An 18,090-nucleotide genomic window follows, 5' to 3' on the forward strand; every position below is an offset into this window, starting at 1 on the left:
CACAGACAATAGCTCTTCTTCTTTTTGTATTACACTGGAAGAAGTGGGAAGATATCAGAAATGAGGGTATTGATAAGTTTGTCAGACTAATGGGAATGTCAGGAGCTCTAAGTCCTGGTTTCTTTGGAGTAGGAGTGGGCAGAATACTCGAGTGCATTGCTGAAAGCATTTGTCTTGGATGGATGCAGGAGCAGAGGTTTCATGGGAACAACTGCTTTTCTTCTCTGTAGTCTGAAAGTTGAGGATCAGAAACAGAAGAGGAAATGTTGAAAGAAGCCTGTGAACTACAGTGCCCAGGGCTGACAGCTTGAGCTGTGTGGCTCAGACAAGTTCCAGTGGGGAAGAAGGGAGCTGTCTTCAAGCTGCACCATGGCAGCAGCAGTGCCCTGAGTGTCGGTGCAGAGCCCTGCTTTTTGAAAATCTGACCCCAAAACCTGGTCACAGAGGACAAAGCTGTATTGAAAGAGGGACAAAAGCCAAGATGCATGCTGACCTGAGAAGCAGCTCCATTTTCTTGGAAAAACAAGTGATCTCAAGTCCAGCTACTGTAATTGCTTTCTGACTGGGACCCTCTTACCCCATCTCCTGTTCTGGAGTGTGAGGTCTATTTGAAGAGGCCATTAGCAGATCAGTAGGAGAGGTCTCCCACAATAGGTTATTCAGGTACTGCTGAAATCACTGCTCTGATTATCTCTTGTATCTCTTTCTATACTTTTTGAACTGCTTGGAGTAACGGCTAGGATGAGGAAGGAAGGACAGCTGGCTTTGTAATTGGGTGTGCTTTTTTTCCTGAGTATCTTGAGTAAGGGTTAGGTGGGCTATTGACACTGTTTTGAATGCAGCCTGCTGCAGAATCATTCTTTTTCACTTGTTTTGTTATAACTTAGTAAAAAGAATGTTTGGACATAATTATTTAATTTAATTTTTAATTGAAATCTTGGAGTTAAAGCTGATTTCTGGGATCTCTTTGTAGCTTAGAAAGTTGACTGAGGAATAAAGCTGGAATTCCATTCTTAGTTTCCTTTGAATTTGAAAGTGCAGAATTGAAGATCGGACCATCATTATCCTGCTAGGACAGGCTCTGGCTCTGTTTCAAAGCTTCTCCTTCTGTTGAATACCAGTACTTTTATGTTGCTTTACACACCTGGGAAACTTGATGGAATAAGTGGAAGATAATGTATGCTGTGGTTAAATTGGGAAAGTTAGCTAAGGTATATGGATTGTTCTGATTTTGATGTCTCATCTGGGCAGATCGTTTCTCTCATGGGCTGTTCTCCTATTCATAGAACAGAATCAGCTTTTTGTGGTATGCTCACAGTGGGTGAGGTTGGTGTGTGCTGCTATGGGAACATGTCTTAATCAACCAAAAAAGCTTGTTCTAAATAATGGTGCTAGTGGATGCATTCATAGGAGAAACATGCGTGATATATGATGGAAGTTTGGCATTGCAAGTCTGTAGGAGCTCTGCAAGGGACTTAGCAGCCTTTGGAGAGATGATCTAGTTTTGTGTGGTTTAGATTTTCCAATGTTTTTTTTTTTATCAAAATCCTCAGCAAAATCTCTTGAAGGAACTTTGCAGCTGTGTTGTGATAGTGGCCTTAGAATGGATCAGCAGTTTTCTGATGAGCACAGATGTGAAATACATGGTCAGTTCCATAGGGAAGCACAAAAACAGTGAAAATTGAAGAATCTATGCCATTCTGCCTAAAAGCCAGCAGGAGAAAATTCCCTAACAAACCTGCACAGTCTCTGGTGATACAGATTATTCAGAGGGTGAAAACAAGGGCTGGGGACCTTGGAAGGTTGCCTGAGTTTGGAAAGCAACTGGATGAATTCATAGAAGACACATTGATGGAGAAAATGACCAAAGGTCAGAGGAGAAGCCTGACTTGCAAATTGTATGTGCATTGCATTTCTACTTTTCTCTCCTTGAACATTCAGAATCTTAATGATCTTCTGCCCTAGCTTGGAGTTTAAAGCACCAAGATAAATGCAAGTGTTGAGTACACTCTGCAGATCCTGTATGGATAGATTCAGGCTGGAAGAATGCCCTTAGTTACAGGAAAACCAAGTTACTCTGGATGAGTAGCATGAATGGTGTTCCCATAACAACGAACTCAGTCTGTGTGAGTAAAAACTTAAACCACTTTCTCCCTGAGCAGTTATTCCTGCCTGCAGCTGATAGCAGAAGCAGGAAGCACGGTGAGTGCAGGCAGTGCATTAGCAAACAAACTACCTGTGCTGCCTGGCAAAAAGCAAGATAAAAATAAAGCCATTCCAGGGAAGCTGATGCATCCTTACCCAAGCGTGTCTGCAGAGTGTTTCCAAAGTATCCTTGTAATTATCCTCATTGTGGGGGCTGGTTAAAAGACTGTGGAGGATTTGTAATCCCTCAAATCCCTGGTGACACATAGTGGAGGAGACAGGTGACAGGCTTCTCAAATTTTAGTATTAATTTCGTGCATTTATTCAGTGTTTTGAGAGAGAATGTGGTAGAGCTTGAACCCAGACTGCTTCTGACTCAGTTGGGAGCTGGCAGCTGAATCGCCCATCCCGCCCCAGAGGGACTGATCAGTCATTGTATCATGAATTATGATGACTGTGATTGGATTTCCTGTCAAATCACAAACTTAATCTAAAACAGGCACAAGCAACAAAAAGAAACTGTAATTATTCTTGGTAACCTGCTTCCTGTAAAAGTTGCAGATGGAAATGTATAGTGGCGACCGACTGTTCTATCTTGCATGCTTGTGTTTTACTAGAGAAAATGGTCTCCTGTAAGAGGAAAAAAATTATACTTGCATATGAGAGAAAATCTCTCCATAATCCTTCTCACTTTCAGGAGAATTCAGTCAGTATTGGACAAGCATTCTGAAACTTTGGATGAGGCTTTGTACATAAGTTTTGCATTGATGCTGTGGCAGGTCTGGCTGGCTGCCAGTCCTGGAGTGATTCCTGTGTGTTTGTTGGTCACTTAAAATTAATTACATATGCCAATGTAATAAAAAAAAAAAATCAGTGTTTCATTGTTTTGATGATAGAAGTACAACCACTGTATCAAAATATACCAGTTTAGAAAACAATCAATTATTTCATACTGTAATAGCTTTATTTTCTATTTTATACTTAGTTTGCCCCAGAAATCTGTCCAGATGTTTTCCTGCAGCTCATACCTTTAATGTTACATATCATTTATTTTTGTGTAATATGTTATGTGCTAATTAAATTGGATAAAGGGTAGCAACTGCCCTGAGAGAGAGAAAACTTTTGTGATCTTCTTGTAGTATGTCTCCTGTTTAAGTTGGGCAGTAAGGCAGACTGGCTTCTCTGAATTTGGACTGGAATATGTCTTTGGGAGAACATTCAAAGCTAGTTTAAAATATAGCCAGGAACAGAGAAGCACCACTGCTCTAATGCTCCCTTGATCCTATATATTTTTGTAATACAGGAGATAAAGTCCTTTATGTACAAAAGGCTAGAAAAGCTGGTAGGTACCCCCTTTATTGAAGATTTACCTTTGCAAAGTGTAGAGCTGTTCTTTGCTCTAAGAGGAGCTCAGTGCAAAGCCACCTGACTGTTCTGGAAGTTCTCTGTTGGCTCAGTGCCTGGGAGGGTCTGGATGCAGCAGGATCCCTCCCTTGTGGGGTCTCCAGAAGGCCACACTGACACGTGGTGTTGTCCTCCGTGGCTGTGCCAAGATGGTCTTTAGACCCATTAGATGCTTTTGCAGGGCAGTCATCACCTTGGCCTCTGATGTCTGTGCCAGAAGAGAGGAGAGATTTCAAAGCAGCAGGGTGGCCAATTTTCCATTCTTTTCCCTGGAGTTTGAATGGTCCAAGCTGTTGAATATAGTGTAATAAAGAAAACAGGGACGGGGCAGCTGAAGGCAAGATTTTAAGACACATTTGCACTACTTACTGGCGTGAGCATAGAAGTCTCTGTGACCATGTTTTTAGCCTTCTTGGGGGAAGAAAGAGCTTTTTACTTAGAGCAGCTGCTATTTTTTCCTGTGAGCCACATTAGATGGTAGAAGTGTTTTACAATAGTCCTGTTCTTAGAGTAAAGCAGATTTTTTTTTTTTCCTAAAAACTAGAGCTGGCTTCTTTTCCTGTGTAGGGAAGAATTGTTTTTTATATAAATTGTTGAGCCCTTTGCCTGGAAAAAGTAAAAACCCATCAATTTACAGAGGAATGTGCTTTTGCATTTCACATGGCTGTGTGAAAGCGGTGATTTTGAAGTAGAACAACGAGAGTGTTGGAGAGCTGCAGTCGCAGGGCTCTGCTGAAAAGGGCACTCTGCTCTCCTTTGAAGAGCTGGAGCACTTGAACAGGATGAAAGCTCCTCTCCAAGCCAGGCACAGAACACTGAGGCCAGTCCAATAAATGGACTTCTCTTGGCTTCTGCTCTTTCTTTTCTTTTAATGCACCAGATCAGTCAGTGGGTGTGAGGATAGGTGTGTTTGTGTAGCTCCATCTCCAAGAACTGAAGTGTTTGTCCAGATCTCTCCTTCTGCAGGAAGGGACATCTTTGGAACTGTGACATCCTCACTTAAAGCCTGGAAAATCCTCCATCCTTCTGCATGTAGCAGTGACCAAGCTCCTGAAAAAGCTCAGCATGCTGCATTGGTAAACACTTTGTTTACAGGTAAAGAAACACCTTTTCCAGTGAAAAGGCTTTGAAACCAAGGCATGCATTTGAAAATGAATGAATAACCCCCTTGCTCTGGCTGCATCTTAAGATTCTTTTTGAAGGTTGTTTCCTCCAACAGAATTGGTGTCACAAGGACCTTTTTCAAAATCACTCCTTTTGCCTTTTTACTATGTACTTCAGCTTATGTTGCAATACAACAGTTGAAGAGAACCCCCAATGCTAAGGCAGGGTAAGCAAGGAGATCTTTCTCTGCCTACATCTGGCATTTCTATGCTGCTGCAGTCTGCAACACTCAGTGTTAACAGTTTCTATTTTACAGAACTGTGCATGTCATCAGGACAGGGTGGAAATTCTGAGCCTCAAAGCCTCTAGAAACAAAAAGCAGGGAAGGAATCTCCTTGGGGAAGAGAAATGCAGGTTTTTTCCCAATGATTTCATTCACAGCCCTTTTTCCTTAGGGCTGCTGTCCATACTAGTAGTACCTGCAGGTTCAAGGCAGAGTGAGGGACAGCAGCTGAGCATTTTGGTTAAGATTTTTGGGGTGAAAGACTGGGTTTGGGGAAGTGGTCCACAATGTAAGGCATGTAATATAAGGATGGAGGAAGGCAAGAGCCACATCTGGGGGGAAGGGATTTACAATAGTGCTGTGGTTTGACATATATTTTCATTCCTTCATCTGGGGGCCCTATAAAATCCTGTTAATGGTGGAGTAGCGTTTCTGCAGAATTAGGGATGTAGGGATAAAGGGACATTGGTTGGGTAGAAAAAGAATATTAAGCTGCCTCTGTACAGAACACACATTATTAACAGAAAGGATTTGACCTGTCAACTACCATTGGTGTCTTTGACTTCTTTACATTTTCCTAAAAATAGCCTAGGCCATTTCCTCTTTTACCTTTGGCTGATTGAGTCCTTGGTTTTCCAGCTGTGGCTCAGACGTGTTGTTTTTTTCTGATACCTTAGTGGAGGTGTATTTTGAGGCAAGACATGTTATTACACAGTCATTGACTTAGGACCAAGGTTCAGAGAGTGAGAATATGTGTTAATTCTGCAGTGGGAAGAGCTGTGACCTGCAGGAATCTTGTCCCTAAATACAGCACTGTCCCCTCCTCCCCTCCCTTGGAAATGGTTACCCTGGGGTTGGAGTCTGTTTTGGAAGTCCAGCTGCTCCTGGTGGTGGGCTTGAGCCAGATGCAGCCCCTGAGCAGGCTGTGAGCACTCCTCTGCTTCTCTCATTGCTGTGGCTCACATGGGAGTTTATCACAGATTGTGGGGTGAGTGGATTGGGGTGACATCTTGGCACTGCTTCAGCTGGATTTCCTGGACCCACTCTGCTGAGGGCCTGAGTCCCCAGATGATTGTATGGAAGTACAACACCAGGACAGCATTGCAACTCTAGGGGCACAGGGAGGACTGGTTGGCACCTATAAAATATTTTTAAAGTGACCTTTCAGGGTGGAGCTGTAAAAGTGTTGCACTCTGGAAAAATTTACAGCATCTTCCTAACTGTTCTGAGCCCCAGGCTGAGGCTTTGAGGTTTTGCAGAGCTGGCACCTGACTGTGGTTCCAGTTGCTTCCTCTGCTGCAGATTAAAAACCACTTTTGTTTAATCAAAACTGAGCTCTATGGGGAAGAGCTGTGAACATGTACCTTGCAAATCACTTTGTGGCCTGTAACTGACCCTGCCTTAGAGAGAAGCAATTGAACCTGATACATTTGGTACAATCTGGTGTTGAAAGGTGTTTCAAATTTCCTCTGACCAGAATTTGGGACTTCCCTAGCATTCGAAGTGTGCTCCTGCCCGGGGATGTGATGAAGGAGTTAAGCAGCATGCTTGGCATGGGTAGAAAGTCAAGGTTTCAATATCACATAGTTGAAATCTCTTTTCAACTGCAAAAACTGTTTTGGGGAATTTATGCTCGTGTTGAGCCAGAGGGCTGAAAAGGGGCTTCCTAAGACCAGAGGTTTTCTTGGCAGTCTCTTTACCTAATCCCTGAAATCCCTTAATCTGACAAGATTGCAATTACAGAGTTGAGGCTGTAGACAGAGGGAACTGGTTTAGTTGTTTGGAGCTGGAAGGGGTGGTTCAAACTGGCAGTGGTGCATCTGAGTTCCCTGGTTTGTGACATGAGCTGCTCCTCCTCTCTCTGGTCTCACCATCCCCCTGCTTTGCCCCCCTGCTGCCCCAAGTGAGTGACAAGGTAGAAAAACCAGGCATGTTTTTCAATACCTTTGTTATTTCAAATGGATGTTTTTATAGATTTTCCTGAAAACTGAGCTTTTACTAATGCACCAGATTAGTGTTGATTGTTGACGTGAGAGCCGTTGGCACAAGTCAAGGAGAGGCAGAATGTTCTGGATTGGCTGTTAAGAGATCCCTGCTGTTCCTGCAGGGTTCCCCAAAGTGCTGGTGTGGACCCGTGCCTGGCTGTGTGCCTACAGGTCATGGACTTCCATAATCGTGGTACTCTCTATACATCCAGTGCTCCAGTGCTTAAGGCACTTCAAGTGATTAACCAGAGTCTGTTTTATATCTCACAAAAGATAGAATTGAGCTTTCTCATAGAAGTATTTGTGTTTCCTACCTTTGTCTGTGTCTGAAGAGTAATTTCTAAGAAACTTTTAAATAGTCTGATAATTTTTGAGAATGGTTATGTGGCTCACATGTGAGAAAAGTTTCTTGTTACAGCTAGGATGACTCAGAAGATTTTATATACTGTTTTATCAGTGCTGACAGCAGTGCCTGGGTTACAGTTTCTTATCTCTCTACACTTAGTCCTTCATATTTGTTTTCATTTGCTTTTAGTTTTACAAGCTTCAGGAATTCTTGGTGGCATTCTTCAGCTACTGTTTTGCTTGAGATATTGCAAAACTAAGGGAAACTTGACACTTGGCTGAGAATGTAAAATAATTGCATGGCAAAGTCCTCTTCCAAAGTTATAGGAGTTCCCATACCTTCAGTGTTTGGCACTAGAGCTTGGCAAGGATGGATCTGACATTGGAAAGATCTTCAGCTATTTCATGGAAGTGTTCCATGGTGTCTGAAGCCACGATTCTCTTCCTTTTTGGCAATGAGCTGTGAAGCAGGGAAGGCCTGGAGATCAAATAATGTATTTCCCTAAACCTGTTGTATAAAAAGTGGCATTTACTTACTGGTGGCTCATCAACAAAGTGGAACATGGTAGTGATGGTGGTTCTCTAGAAATGGCTGAAGGTCCAGAGATATTTGGGGGTTTATTGATCAATCCAGGTGAGGGAAGTGCATGTGTGTTCATTATATTTGCAGGTGACATTGAATTGGAAGGGCTGTAAAGGGCAGATAGCCCTATCAAATTTGAGCAATTCAGTATCAGGTGTAGTTTGGTTTTTTTAAAGTAAGAGTAAGATAGTGCACAAAAATAGATGAAGAACAGAAAATTAGGAGGTGTTGGCTTCTCAGAAAGGGATCTGTCTATGAATCATAAATTATTATGTGAGATCAGTATCATACTTGTGGGAAAAGGTGAATGTACTGAGATGTATGAGCAGAAAGGCAACATGTGGTGTGTTCCTGCTGCGTGTAGTGGCTGCTACAAGCGCCAAGCTGAAGCTCTTGACACTTCTGGGCAGCAGACTTCAAAAACATTGCAGGGCAAGTGGAGAGACTTGACAGAAGATCAACAAAAACAATTGTGAGTCTAAAAACCACTGTCTCCGGAAGACTGAAACATTTTTGGCTGTTTGGCCTAGGGAATGTGTTGTCATAGCAGTTTGCAAATATGTAAAAGGCTGCTTCAAAGAGGAAGAAGAATAATCTCTTTTCCAGATTATGTCAAACAAGAGGCTTAAATGGCACTTAGATTCACGCTGAACTTTTTACAACACTGGTGTCTCCCACCCCAAAAAATGTTTACCCAGGGGATTTCTGAAGCTGTCTTGCAGAACAAGTGAGGCAGTCATCTGTCAGGAGTGATGCATCTGTGGTGGATCCTTGGGGGACCTTGGGATGGATTGGATGATCCTTGGGTGTCTGTTGCAGCCCTGCCTTTGACCTGATTTCCCAAGGATGCAAAGTTTATGGAACTGTGCTGTCTTTCAGTCTTCTGGAATTAACTGTTTAAATTCTAAGTTCAGTGTCAACCCAATTTGAGCAATGTGAAGAACTCAAAGTTGCTATGAGCTACTCAAAGTAGCTCAGCAGGAGAGAGAACTAAAGCACATCCTTCCTGCAGGAAAGGTAATTGAATATCAGTCCAAATTTACCCAAAGCTGATCAGCACATGTTTTATTTCTGAAGCATTCGTGGCACACTTGACCCTGTCAAGCATCTGGGATGGAGCATGGGCAGGGATATGTGTTGGAAGGAGGGATGTTCTGCTGCTTTGGAGGGGATATGACAGTGCTGGCTGGGGACAGGGAGGAGAGAAGCACTTGACTAATAGAAACCTTGGTTACAAGAGACCTTTGGACAGCTCTAATCCCATTCAGCATGAGACAGGAGTGTTGCCAGCACTAGGTCATTTTGGCTGTGACTTTGTCTTCCTGAGTCTTGAAGGGCTTCAGGGATGAAGATCCTCCACTTCCCTAGTGACCTTTTCTAGAGCTGCACCACCCTTCCCCTGGTATTTCCTGATACAGACCTTCCAAGGCACAGCTTCTCCCTGTTGTCCCTTGTTTGGACCTGTTGTGGCTCTGTAATCCTTGTAACTTTTAAATAAATGTAGTATACTATTAGTTTGCCCTTAGACTTCTCTTTGTCAGGCTGAACAAGTCCAGCTCCTTTCACCTGTTCTTGAAGGCCATGTGTCAAGGACCCCTGTCTATCTTGCCAGCTCTCACCTGGATCTTCTCCACAGTCTTTTTAAGCCTGGGAATGGCCAGGCTCAACAGTAGATAGCATGATTCCACATAGCAAACTGAAATGTTTTAATCGTTTTTTGGAAGGAGAAATACCCCAACAATATAAGTAACAACAGTCTAGGATTTTAACAGGTAGAAAGGTCACAGTCTAAGATTATAAATGCAGAATTAGGAATGTGTTACATTAGGGAATTTTTGGTTTGTCCTTTTTCCTTCTTGTGTTTGTGCAGTTAGGTGCAGTGTCAATGACACAGTTTAATTTTCAGCAGGATCTCTGTCTCGGTCACTGAATAGCTGGGATGCTGAAAGAAATTTGAGAAGAAAATATGGAGAAATGTGTTGGAATGGGATCTAGAACAGTTATCCTGCTCTGAATTCTAACAAAAATGTCCCAGATAGTGCCAGGAAAGACAATTATAAACCAGTGATCCAGGACTGAATTGTGGTAAACCTAGCAAGCCTACTTAGAGCATCTCCTGATGTTTTGTTTACTTTAAAATGGGTTATACCTGCCTTGCCTACACAAAACCCTACTTTCTGAGAGAAAATCAGGAATGGCATTGAGCCACACTGACCTAACTTGGGAAGCATTAAACCTGATCTTTCAGGAAATGCTCAGATGAAAAAAGCATCATTTCACCTCCTCTGAAACTATGACAGGGTTGGATTCTGGTCAAAACTGAGAGCGACTATAAGGAAGAGAGAAGAGTCAAGCCAGACAGTGGAGCAGCTGGGGCTTGGACATTGCTGGTGTTTGCAGCACAGCTCTTCATCTTGATCCTTGTGGGTCCCTTCTAGCTCAGGATATTTTATGTTTCTGTGGTTCATCTGTGTGTTGAGGAGGTTAAAGGAGCTGTCCAGAGCAGCAGAGGAGAGCTGGTGCCAGCTGGGGAGCAGGGCAGGGTTGGACTGGCAGCTAAGACTGTCTTAGGATTTACTCCCCCTTGTTCATTCCCTCATAAGAGCCCAGGGTTTGTGCATGGACAGCTTGGAGCTTGCAGGAGGGGGTTGTGTGCATGTGGGAGGTTATAAGCTTATCTGTTCATCCCCCCACCACTGCACTAATCAGCATGATGAAGGATATTCTTCCTCCCCAGGGAAGATCTTTCCTCTCTGTCAGGAACCACCATTTCTTAATTAAACTCTTACTCTGAATTTGTACGTAGAAACACGTATTGACTTCAGCTCCAGTTCACAGCCAATACTCTCTTAAAGTAATAGTTCAGAGTGGGAGAACATCATTCAGCTCAAATTTGAGGTTTTTGAGAATAAAAGCACTGAAGATGTCAGGGTACCCAGATGTCAGGAACAGTCTGTGGAACATATTTTCCAGTTCAGTTACTGCAAATACTGCTGTTAGCTGGTGCTATAGCAGTACCTTTGGAAATTCCGTTTTCATGGCAATCTCCAGCACTGTATATTTGGTGATCTCATCTTTTCACCTGCATCCTTCCAAGTCCAGGTCTCTTAACCCTGAGCTTCCTTAATAGACAATTTTTTAGTCAAGGTAGTGGTTAAAGTCCCCTGTGTGTAGCTGTAACTTGCTGACACATTTTTAAGAGACGTAAAGTGATCCAAGCTGAAAAGTGGTATTACCCCATTTTAGCAGCCATTCCCTAAGCATTGCACTTAGAAGAGCTGCCCCTGGCTGGAGAGAAAAGCCTTGTGTTTATTGTTTTTGTAGCTGCTGTAATTTTAGTGCATGATTCCAGCTGAATACTCAGTGCCTGTCCAGGGAAAATGGGCTGGCTATTTCCATTCGAAAAGCTGGGTTATAGAAGTTCACTGCAACAGATGGCTGTGCATACTTATAATGCTCTGGATTATTAAAGGGCTGTTGTATTTTCCTCTTTCATCCTTCCTTTATTCCTCCTCCCCACATCAACAAATTAATGCTGAATGCCTGGGAATCTGCCCTGTGCAGTCTTTAGCACATTTCATCTTTTCACTGGAAACTTTTTGTTCCAGCTCTTTTGAACCAGTTGGTTTTGATCACCTCATTGCAGTTGTTTGGGGGCTAAGTGATGCCTGGGACAGTGCAAACCTGGTGTTACTGGAGCCCCAGCACAGCCCTAGGCTGGTTTGCCATGTCGTGTGTCACAGTTGCTGTCCCCAGTCTGCTCCTTTGGAGCTGACACTTTCTGCTTTCTGATGTCATGTGGGAATCTCCTAAATTAGACAAAACTGCTGCATTGTGCATAAATGAGTAATGTAATGAAGAGAGCTCTTGGGGACCTGCTTAGAAACATCAGGTTGGAAAAGACCTCTTAGGGCATCAAGTCCAATTCATTTCCTTCTCAAAACTAACAGCATGACACTTGTCTGCCACCAGAAACATCAGAATTTTAAGGTGCAGCTATTCTGAAAAATGACAGAAGCTGGACAGATATGCCCTGCCTTCAGCACCATACATATGTTAGATTGAGTAATTTTTTGTGAAAAGAAAATAAATTTAAGTCAGTAACTTCTTTGCAGTGCAGGCTTTGGTGACTGCTTCACAGCAGCTCCTGTGGCAGGCAGAGTAAAATTCAGGGACTGGACTCTGGTATCCAAAATCTAGTCATTTTGATCAGCAGATCAAAAGAAAGCTGCTCTGCCTCCAAAGCATTGGCTCCCACCCCTGCCCAGGTCCATCAGTTGAGAGAGGAGATGTGCAGCAGTCACACAGGTCAGGGCTTGGTTTCCAACACGTGTTGGGATCTCTCTGCTGCACTCGCCGGGTCCGTGCTTGCATCCGCTGCAGGGGAGAGAGGTGGGTTGGTTGTTTAAACCAGAAAACAACACTGTTGTTTGTTCCCCACATGCCAGCGTGGCCGGAGCCTCAATAGCTTTTATGCTGATGTGAATAACAAGCAGGGGTGGTGAAGGGATTTAATCACACACAGCAGAGCGCTGCACGCAATCGCCCAGCCTAAGTGACACTCAGAGGAGGATCTCTTTCTTCTCCTCCTCCTCCTCCTCCAGCCTCAGAGCCTGAGTATGAATAAAACAACACACTTGAGAGCTCTTTAAGGCATTGTAAGAAGGCTGCTTTCCCCTGAGTTTGTTATCTAGCAGGGCTGGAGTTGCAGATGGGTAAAACACCCTGTGTTTTATACAGCTTAGAAGTCCAGGAGATGCTTTTGTAGGGAATGCTAGTGTACCCACAGAAGCAGCAGCTGGCATTCCTGAGGGACCAGAGCAAAGTGTCTCCACCATGGGAGTCTCTCCCATTGTCATTGAGGCTGGAAGACAGGCTGTGGGATGGGTTTCATACTTGGTTAAAGTGCTGCTAATTCTGCACTCTGTTCCAGTCACTCTCTTGGGTTGATGTAGCTACTTCTGCAGCCATCTGGTGAGTCATGCCAAGGAATGGCTGGGCTGAAAACCCCAGCTGAAAAATTTACAGAAGCTCCCCAGTTTGGCTCACTTTGTTCACACCAACCAAGCTATCTGTTCCAGCATGATGGGGAATGCAGCATCAAATGGGAATGACAGCAGAGATGTGTTCATCTCCTGTGACGTGGAGCATTGCTGCTAATGGTGATAAGGGCACGATGTGAAGGCAGTTCCCTCTGACCAAGTGCATGCATTAAACCCAGTCTATTTGTTGGGACGGGCCCATTTCCAGTAGATGTATTTTATCTTGTGAAACTTCAAAGTAGCTATTTGAAAGTTTTCTGTAGGAGAACCTTGCAGGAAGCCATGTGCTGCTGTAAGGGCTCCTCAGTCTCTTTGGTGCTTTGGGGCTTCTGCAGCACTCAGTATCATCCTAGGAATCAGTGGGATTGGGATACAGTATTTTTGGCCTAAGAGTGATCTTTGGCAGCTGTGATAACATGCTTTGTGCTTCATGTTTTTGTAAAGACTGACTGAAGGTCCCTCACCTTCCTCATAAACATTGTCTTTCTTCTTCTTCGAGCAACATGTAACTTAGGTAGGAATCAGGAAATTAGTATGTATCCTTCCTTCAGTGGGTACTGTTGAGACTATAGGCAGAGCTTGAAATCAGATGATTGTTCTTTTATTTGCACACAACTAACCAGAAGATCCCTCTGCAGCTCTGTGCAGCTCTTCTGCTCCCCACACTTTTTTTTTCCCTTCTAAATTGTGGGGATCATGTTTTTAGTCACTGTGCTAAATTCTAGAGTTACAGACATTACTTTCCAGAGGATGTTTAGTCCTGCCTCCAACATCCAACATGAGGCCAATAGTCTCCACTGTTAATGAGTCTGTATCTCATGAGAAATGAGGTTTTTGAAGCAGACACTGCACTGGGTACCCCAGACAGAGGACATGATTGCAGTTGTTAGAAAAACTGGTCACATGTAGGAGGTCTCTGTTGTCATTCAGCTGGTGCTGCTGAGGTTCAGCTCAAAATATGGCTATTCCATCTTTTTTTAAGGTGTGTGGGGGTGCTGAGGCCTTGGTACAAGTTACCCAAAGAAGCTGTGGCTGCCCCATTCCTGGAAGTATTCAGGCCAGGCTGGAGCAACCTGGGCTAGTGAAAGGTGTCCCTGTCCAGAGCAGGGGATTTGGACTAGATGAGCTTTAAGGTCCCTGTTAACCCAAACCACTCTGGGCTTCTCTGCAGAAAGACACCGGAACTTTATCATTCTGAAAGAACACAGCCTAAGAAAGGGAGCAGAAGTTGTACTCAAACTGCATCACATTTGAAATTACTTTCAAGAGAAGTGGAAATGAAAGTAGTGGTGACTTCTCTTCATTTTTTGTGGCATGGTTGTGGCATTTTTGTGCCACAAAAGAGCAGGATTAGTCATTTCAGCACTGATATTTAAAGGCAAGGCTATCTGATAGAGTTTAGCAGACCCAATGTTTCATGGCTACTGGATGGGAGGATTTTCCTGCCAAGCCATTCTCTGTCTCATCAAGGAAGCACAAGAGCAGCATCTCCTCTGGATTGATTTAGTTCCTGTCATGTGAGCACACTTTATGTCCTGCACTCATGTCCCCCCAAACACACCAGAGTCCACCTTCCTCAGCTCCTACACAACCCTCTGCTGCTGCCTTGCAGTATTAATTTGGAGGGCTAATAGGATTTTTCTAAGTTAAAACTGCTGTTTTGTCAACTGATGCAAGTTTTCTGGAGAGTGGATGCATTTCTCCAGGGATTGAAGTTGCAAATTGCATTGGTAGAATGTAGCCTTACATATTACTAAAGAAAAAGCTCCAGTGAAATGGGAAAGATGTGTGTGGTGCAGCAAATCAAACCTCCAGCTGTGTAAACAGATCAATAAACTGATTTGTGTTTGCTGACCAGAAGAAAAATCTAATTGCAGGTACTCCACATTCAACATTTGTGGTGAAACTAGAGTAATTGGACTAATGAGAAATCCAATGTGCTTTTGTTTTGAGTTTATTCTTCTTTAGGATTCATTAAACTAGGTGGGCCTCCCAAGGTTTAGGCTGGTTATGTATCACAGCTCCTAGGTCCTCAAACTTCATAGATTTCTTCAAATTCCAAATCTTCACATTTTCCATCTTTTAATAAGACTTGAAAAGATTCAAGTAATATTGTTCCTGGTGTTTAGAGGCCCATTTCACTCACCGGAATCTCATTTGACTGAAGTTTGAATTCATCTGGACAGCAAAATAGCTCCTGGGTTGCTTCAAATTCCAGGTTTCTGCAATTACTTACACCTGGAAGAGAAAATAATGCTCTCCTGCATGTCCTGAAGATGTATTTCCAAGTACGGTAGTGCCAGTTCTCAAATACTTTTCATTGAAGTATCTCTTGCATTTCTTTGGATTTAGGTAAAAAAAGAGGATGGAGGTGCTGACATGATTGTATTTCTGTAAGGGACCATATTCAGAAAGGTAAAAGGTTTTAGGGTAAGAGGGGAAGAAATAATCAGGAAAAGCCATGAGACTGGAGTTGTGTGGATGTGTTTTCTCTATCTGAGAGGGACAAAAGCTGTTCCAGAGTGGGTATCTTAAGTAATTTCAATTGCCAGTAACAGAAATGAAGATGGTAGTGAAGAGTTCTTAAAAAGTTACTGCACATAGAGCAAATTGTCACCTGCATTTACCTTCACTTTGAGTTAAAGTTGGTGAATTTAATAGATGTATCATTAGCTTGAATGTCCCCTTAGGATTGTTTGGAAGTGGAAAATGAGTCCTCTGTGAAGGAAACAGAATGGGGTGAGCTGTGGCTCCTGGGAGGAGGAGAAGAAGGAATTGGGGGTTGATGGAGTGTAGCCAGGTAATGATGAGTTTGTGATTTTAGCTGAATAAATAGCTGAAAGGGAGAAATAAATAAAAAAAAACTACAAAAAATGGGTCTTTAAAAGTTTTTCAGGGCAAGCTTGGAAGAGTGGGGGCAAAACCTTGTTGCCTGGGTTTCATTTGGATCTGTCCATCAGTGAAGAGAGAACCCAGAGGTCTGCAGCTGGAGATGCTGAGTGTGAAGGAAAGGTGATGTGTTGCCAGTTGACTTCTGGTACCACCTGGCATCAGTTGAGATTATGCCAATGAAGATTAAATCCTGCAAATTGACTCCCCTTGCTGTCATTTAACAAATGAAGTATCTTGTCCAAAACTTGTTGGGAATCTATAGGCTTGCAGTGTGATTTATATTCCCCCATGGCAAGGCAGATTCAGCTTTTTAGTTCTGTTGTTGTGAATACCATGAAGGCTGAGCTCCTCAATGGCCTTTCTGCAAAACAGACCAGTGTGTTCAGTTACAACTTTATTGTGGTTTGCCTGATTAATTTGAAAAGGATTTTTGCTATTTTATTTACCTTCTTTATAAACAAACTCTTTCATGAGTCTGTGATCAAAATTTGTCCCTGTTCTGTTCTAACAAGCACCTGGTTTGTTCTTGGCATTCATTGCCAAGGTACATTTCATCAGCTAAGAAAAAATCGTTTGAGGCAGGTTGTGACAAACTAATTTTATTTATATATACATTATAATTGCATTCTTTATAAAGCCGTAGACAGGAAAAGAGGAAATGGGGTCAAGTTGTGCCAGGGGAGGTTTAGATCAGCTATTAGGAAAAAGTTCTTCCACTGAAGACATGGTTAGGCTCTGGAACAGGTTGTCCAGGGCAGTGGTAGAGTTACCATCCCTGGAAATGTTCAAAAGGCCCGTGGATGTGACATTTGGGGAAATGGTTTAGTGGTAAACATGGCAGTAGTGGGTTAATGTTTGGGCTTGATGAGCTTCAAGGTGCTTTCCAGCCTTAATGATTCTATGACAGAAAAGCTTGAATGTTTAGAATTTTTTTTTTTTTTGTTAATGGATTTAATTCTTGAAATGTAGAGTGAAGTGGATTTTGACTTTGCTTCAAGCACTGAAGTTGTATCTGATCTGCAGGACAAGGCTGTGCTTCCTCCCTGAGCACTGAGTATTTCCATTTCTATTCTGAATATGTTCAGGAACATTTATAGGTTTTTATTCATGTGGCAGTATTTTCTTTATTTCAAGTAGTTAAGACCATTTTAAGACTCTTCTCTTGCATAGTTACTGGCAGTGATCATGTATCCCACTTCAGCTGAGTAAGCCAGACTGTTTTAGTCCTTGTAAAATGAGTCTGTTGTACCCTGATCCCCCTCACAGCCAGTTCCTCAGCTAAAGCTCCAGTTCACCTTTCCTGGCCATGCACTGACAGGCTGTGGGCTGGGAGCAGTGCTGTAACTCTTACACCATCCTCCTTTTCATTAAAAAATCCTCCCGGGGATCTATTCTCTTGCTGGTGCCTTGAGTCTTTTGAAAAGAAAATTGCTTTCTGTAGCAATGAATTAAACCTCCAAAAAATCAGGCCATATCTTTTTTAGAGCAAGAAAAGGGCATTATTTCTGGTTGTACAGCCAGTGAATCCTGAATTTTAAAATAGCTGGGTGCCTTTCTTCCTCACCCAATGAAGAGAAGAATTAGAGACACAGAAGAGCAGAATTTTGCTTTTTTAACTAGACTTAGGTGGGTCCACTCAGTTACATGTGTGTCACCGTTATTATATGGAAATCTTCATTTCAGGAATCTGCTCAGGCCTTTTCTTAATGCAGCTTGGGATGTGATCTCCACAGACTTGAAAAATTCAGTATTGGTGATTTCAGGACAGGTGAGAACCCCAAAGTACCCAGTGATTGCAGAAACCTGCACTTGTTCCATTCACCACTTGAGGCTTCCTGCTAGCCATGCTGCTTCCTCCTCTCTACCCTTACAGAGGGTTTTGTCACATTTTTCTTCCCAGCCTTGTCCACAGCTCAACCTTCACCTCATGCTGAAGCAAATGTTCTCACTTCCCACCTTAGTGCAAATGCAGTATTTTGTCAGGAATGAAACAATTCAACATTTGTGGCTGTAGGTGTTTGACTCATAAGTTGTTACGGCCATTCTTGGGTGTGCTGGGAGGATATTTATTGTAGGACTAATTAATTATTTTGGGCTTGTTTCTTTAAAACTAGCATATTGTAAACCAAAATCCTTCTTCTTTCCATGGTAAATACTATTGAAAATTTCTTATATCTAACATTTCTATATATTTAGAACACATTATGGCATTGTTTCCAGCTGGGCTGAGCTGCTGTTCCAGGGCTAACCAGTAGCAACATCTAAATTTCCATGTGGGAGTGAGACCAAGTTCCACAGCAGAAAATT

At 42.8% G+C, this 18,090-nt stretch overlaps 1 protein-coding gene across 2 annotated transcripts in view; it reads left to right on the forward strand.

Annotated features, from left to right (window-relative positions):
• The window catches only part of PSKH1 (protein serine kinase H1), a 29,632-nt gene that overhangs the window by 4,585 nt on the left and 6,957 nt on the right, over positions 1–18,090 (forward strand). The window contains exon 4 of one of the 2 annotated variants that reach the window (XM_062499785.1): positions 231–367. The exons of the other annotated variant lie outside the window; for it this stretch is intronic. Within the exon in view, the coding sequence (XP_062355769.1) occupies positions 231–242 (12 nt within the window). The 3' untranslated portion in view covers positions 243–367. Of the gene's footprint in view, positions 1–230; positions 368–18,090 lie in introns of those variants that run through there. 2 annotated transcript variants of the gene reach the window in all.

Source organism: Cinclus cinclus, chromosome 11 (assembly GCF_963662255.1).
Source record: "Cinclus cinclus chromosome 11, bCinCin1.1, whole genome shotgun sequence".
Classification (NCBI taxonomy): domain Eukaryota; kingdom Metazoa; phylum Chordata; class Aves; order Passeriformes; family Cinclidae; genus Cinclus; species Cinclus cinclus.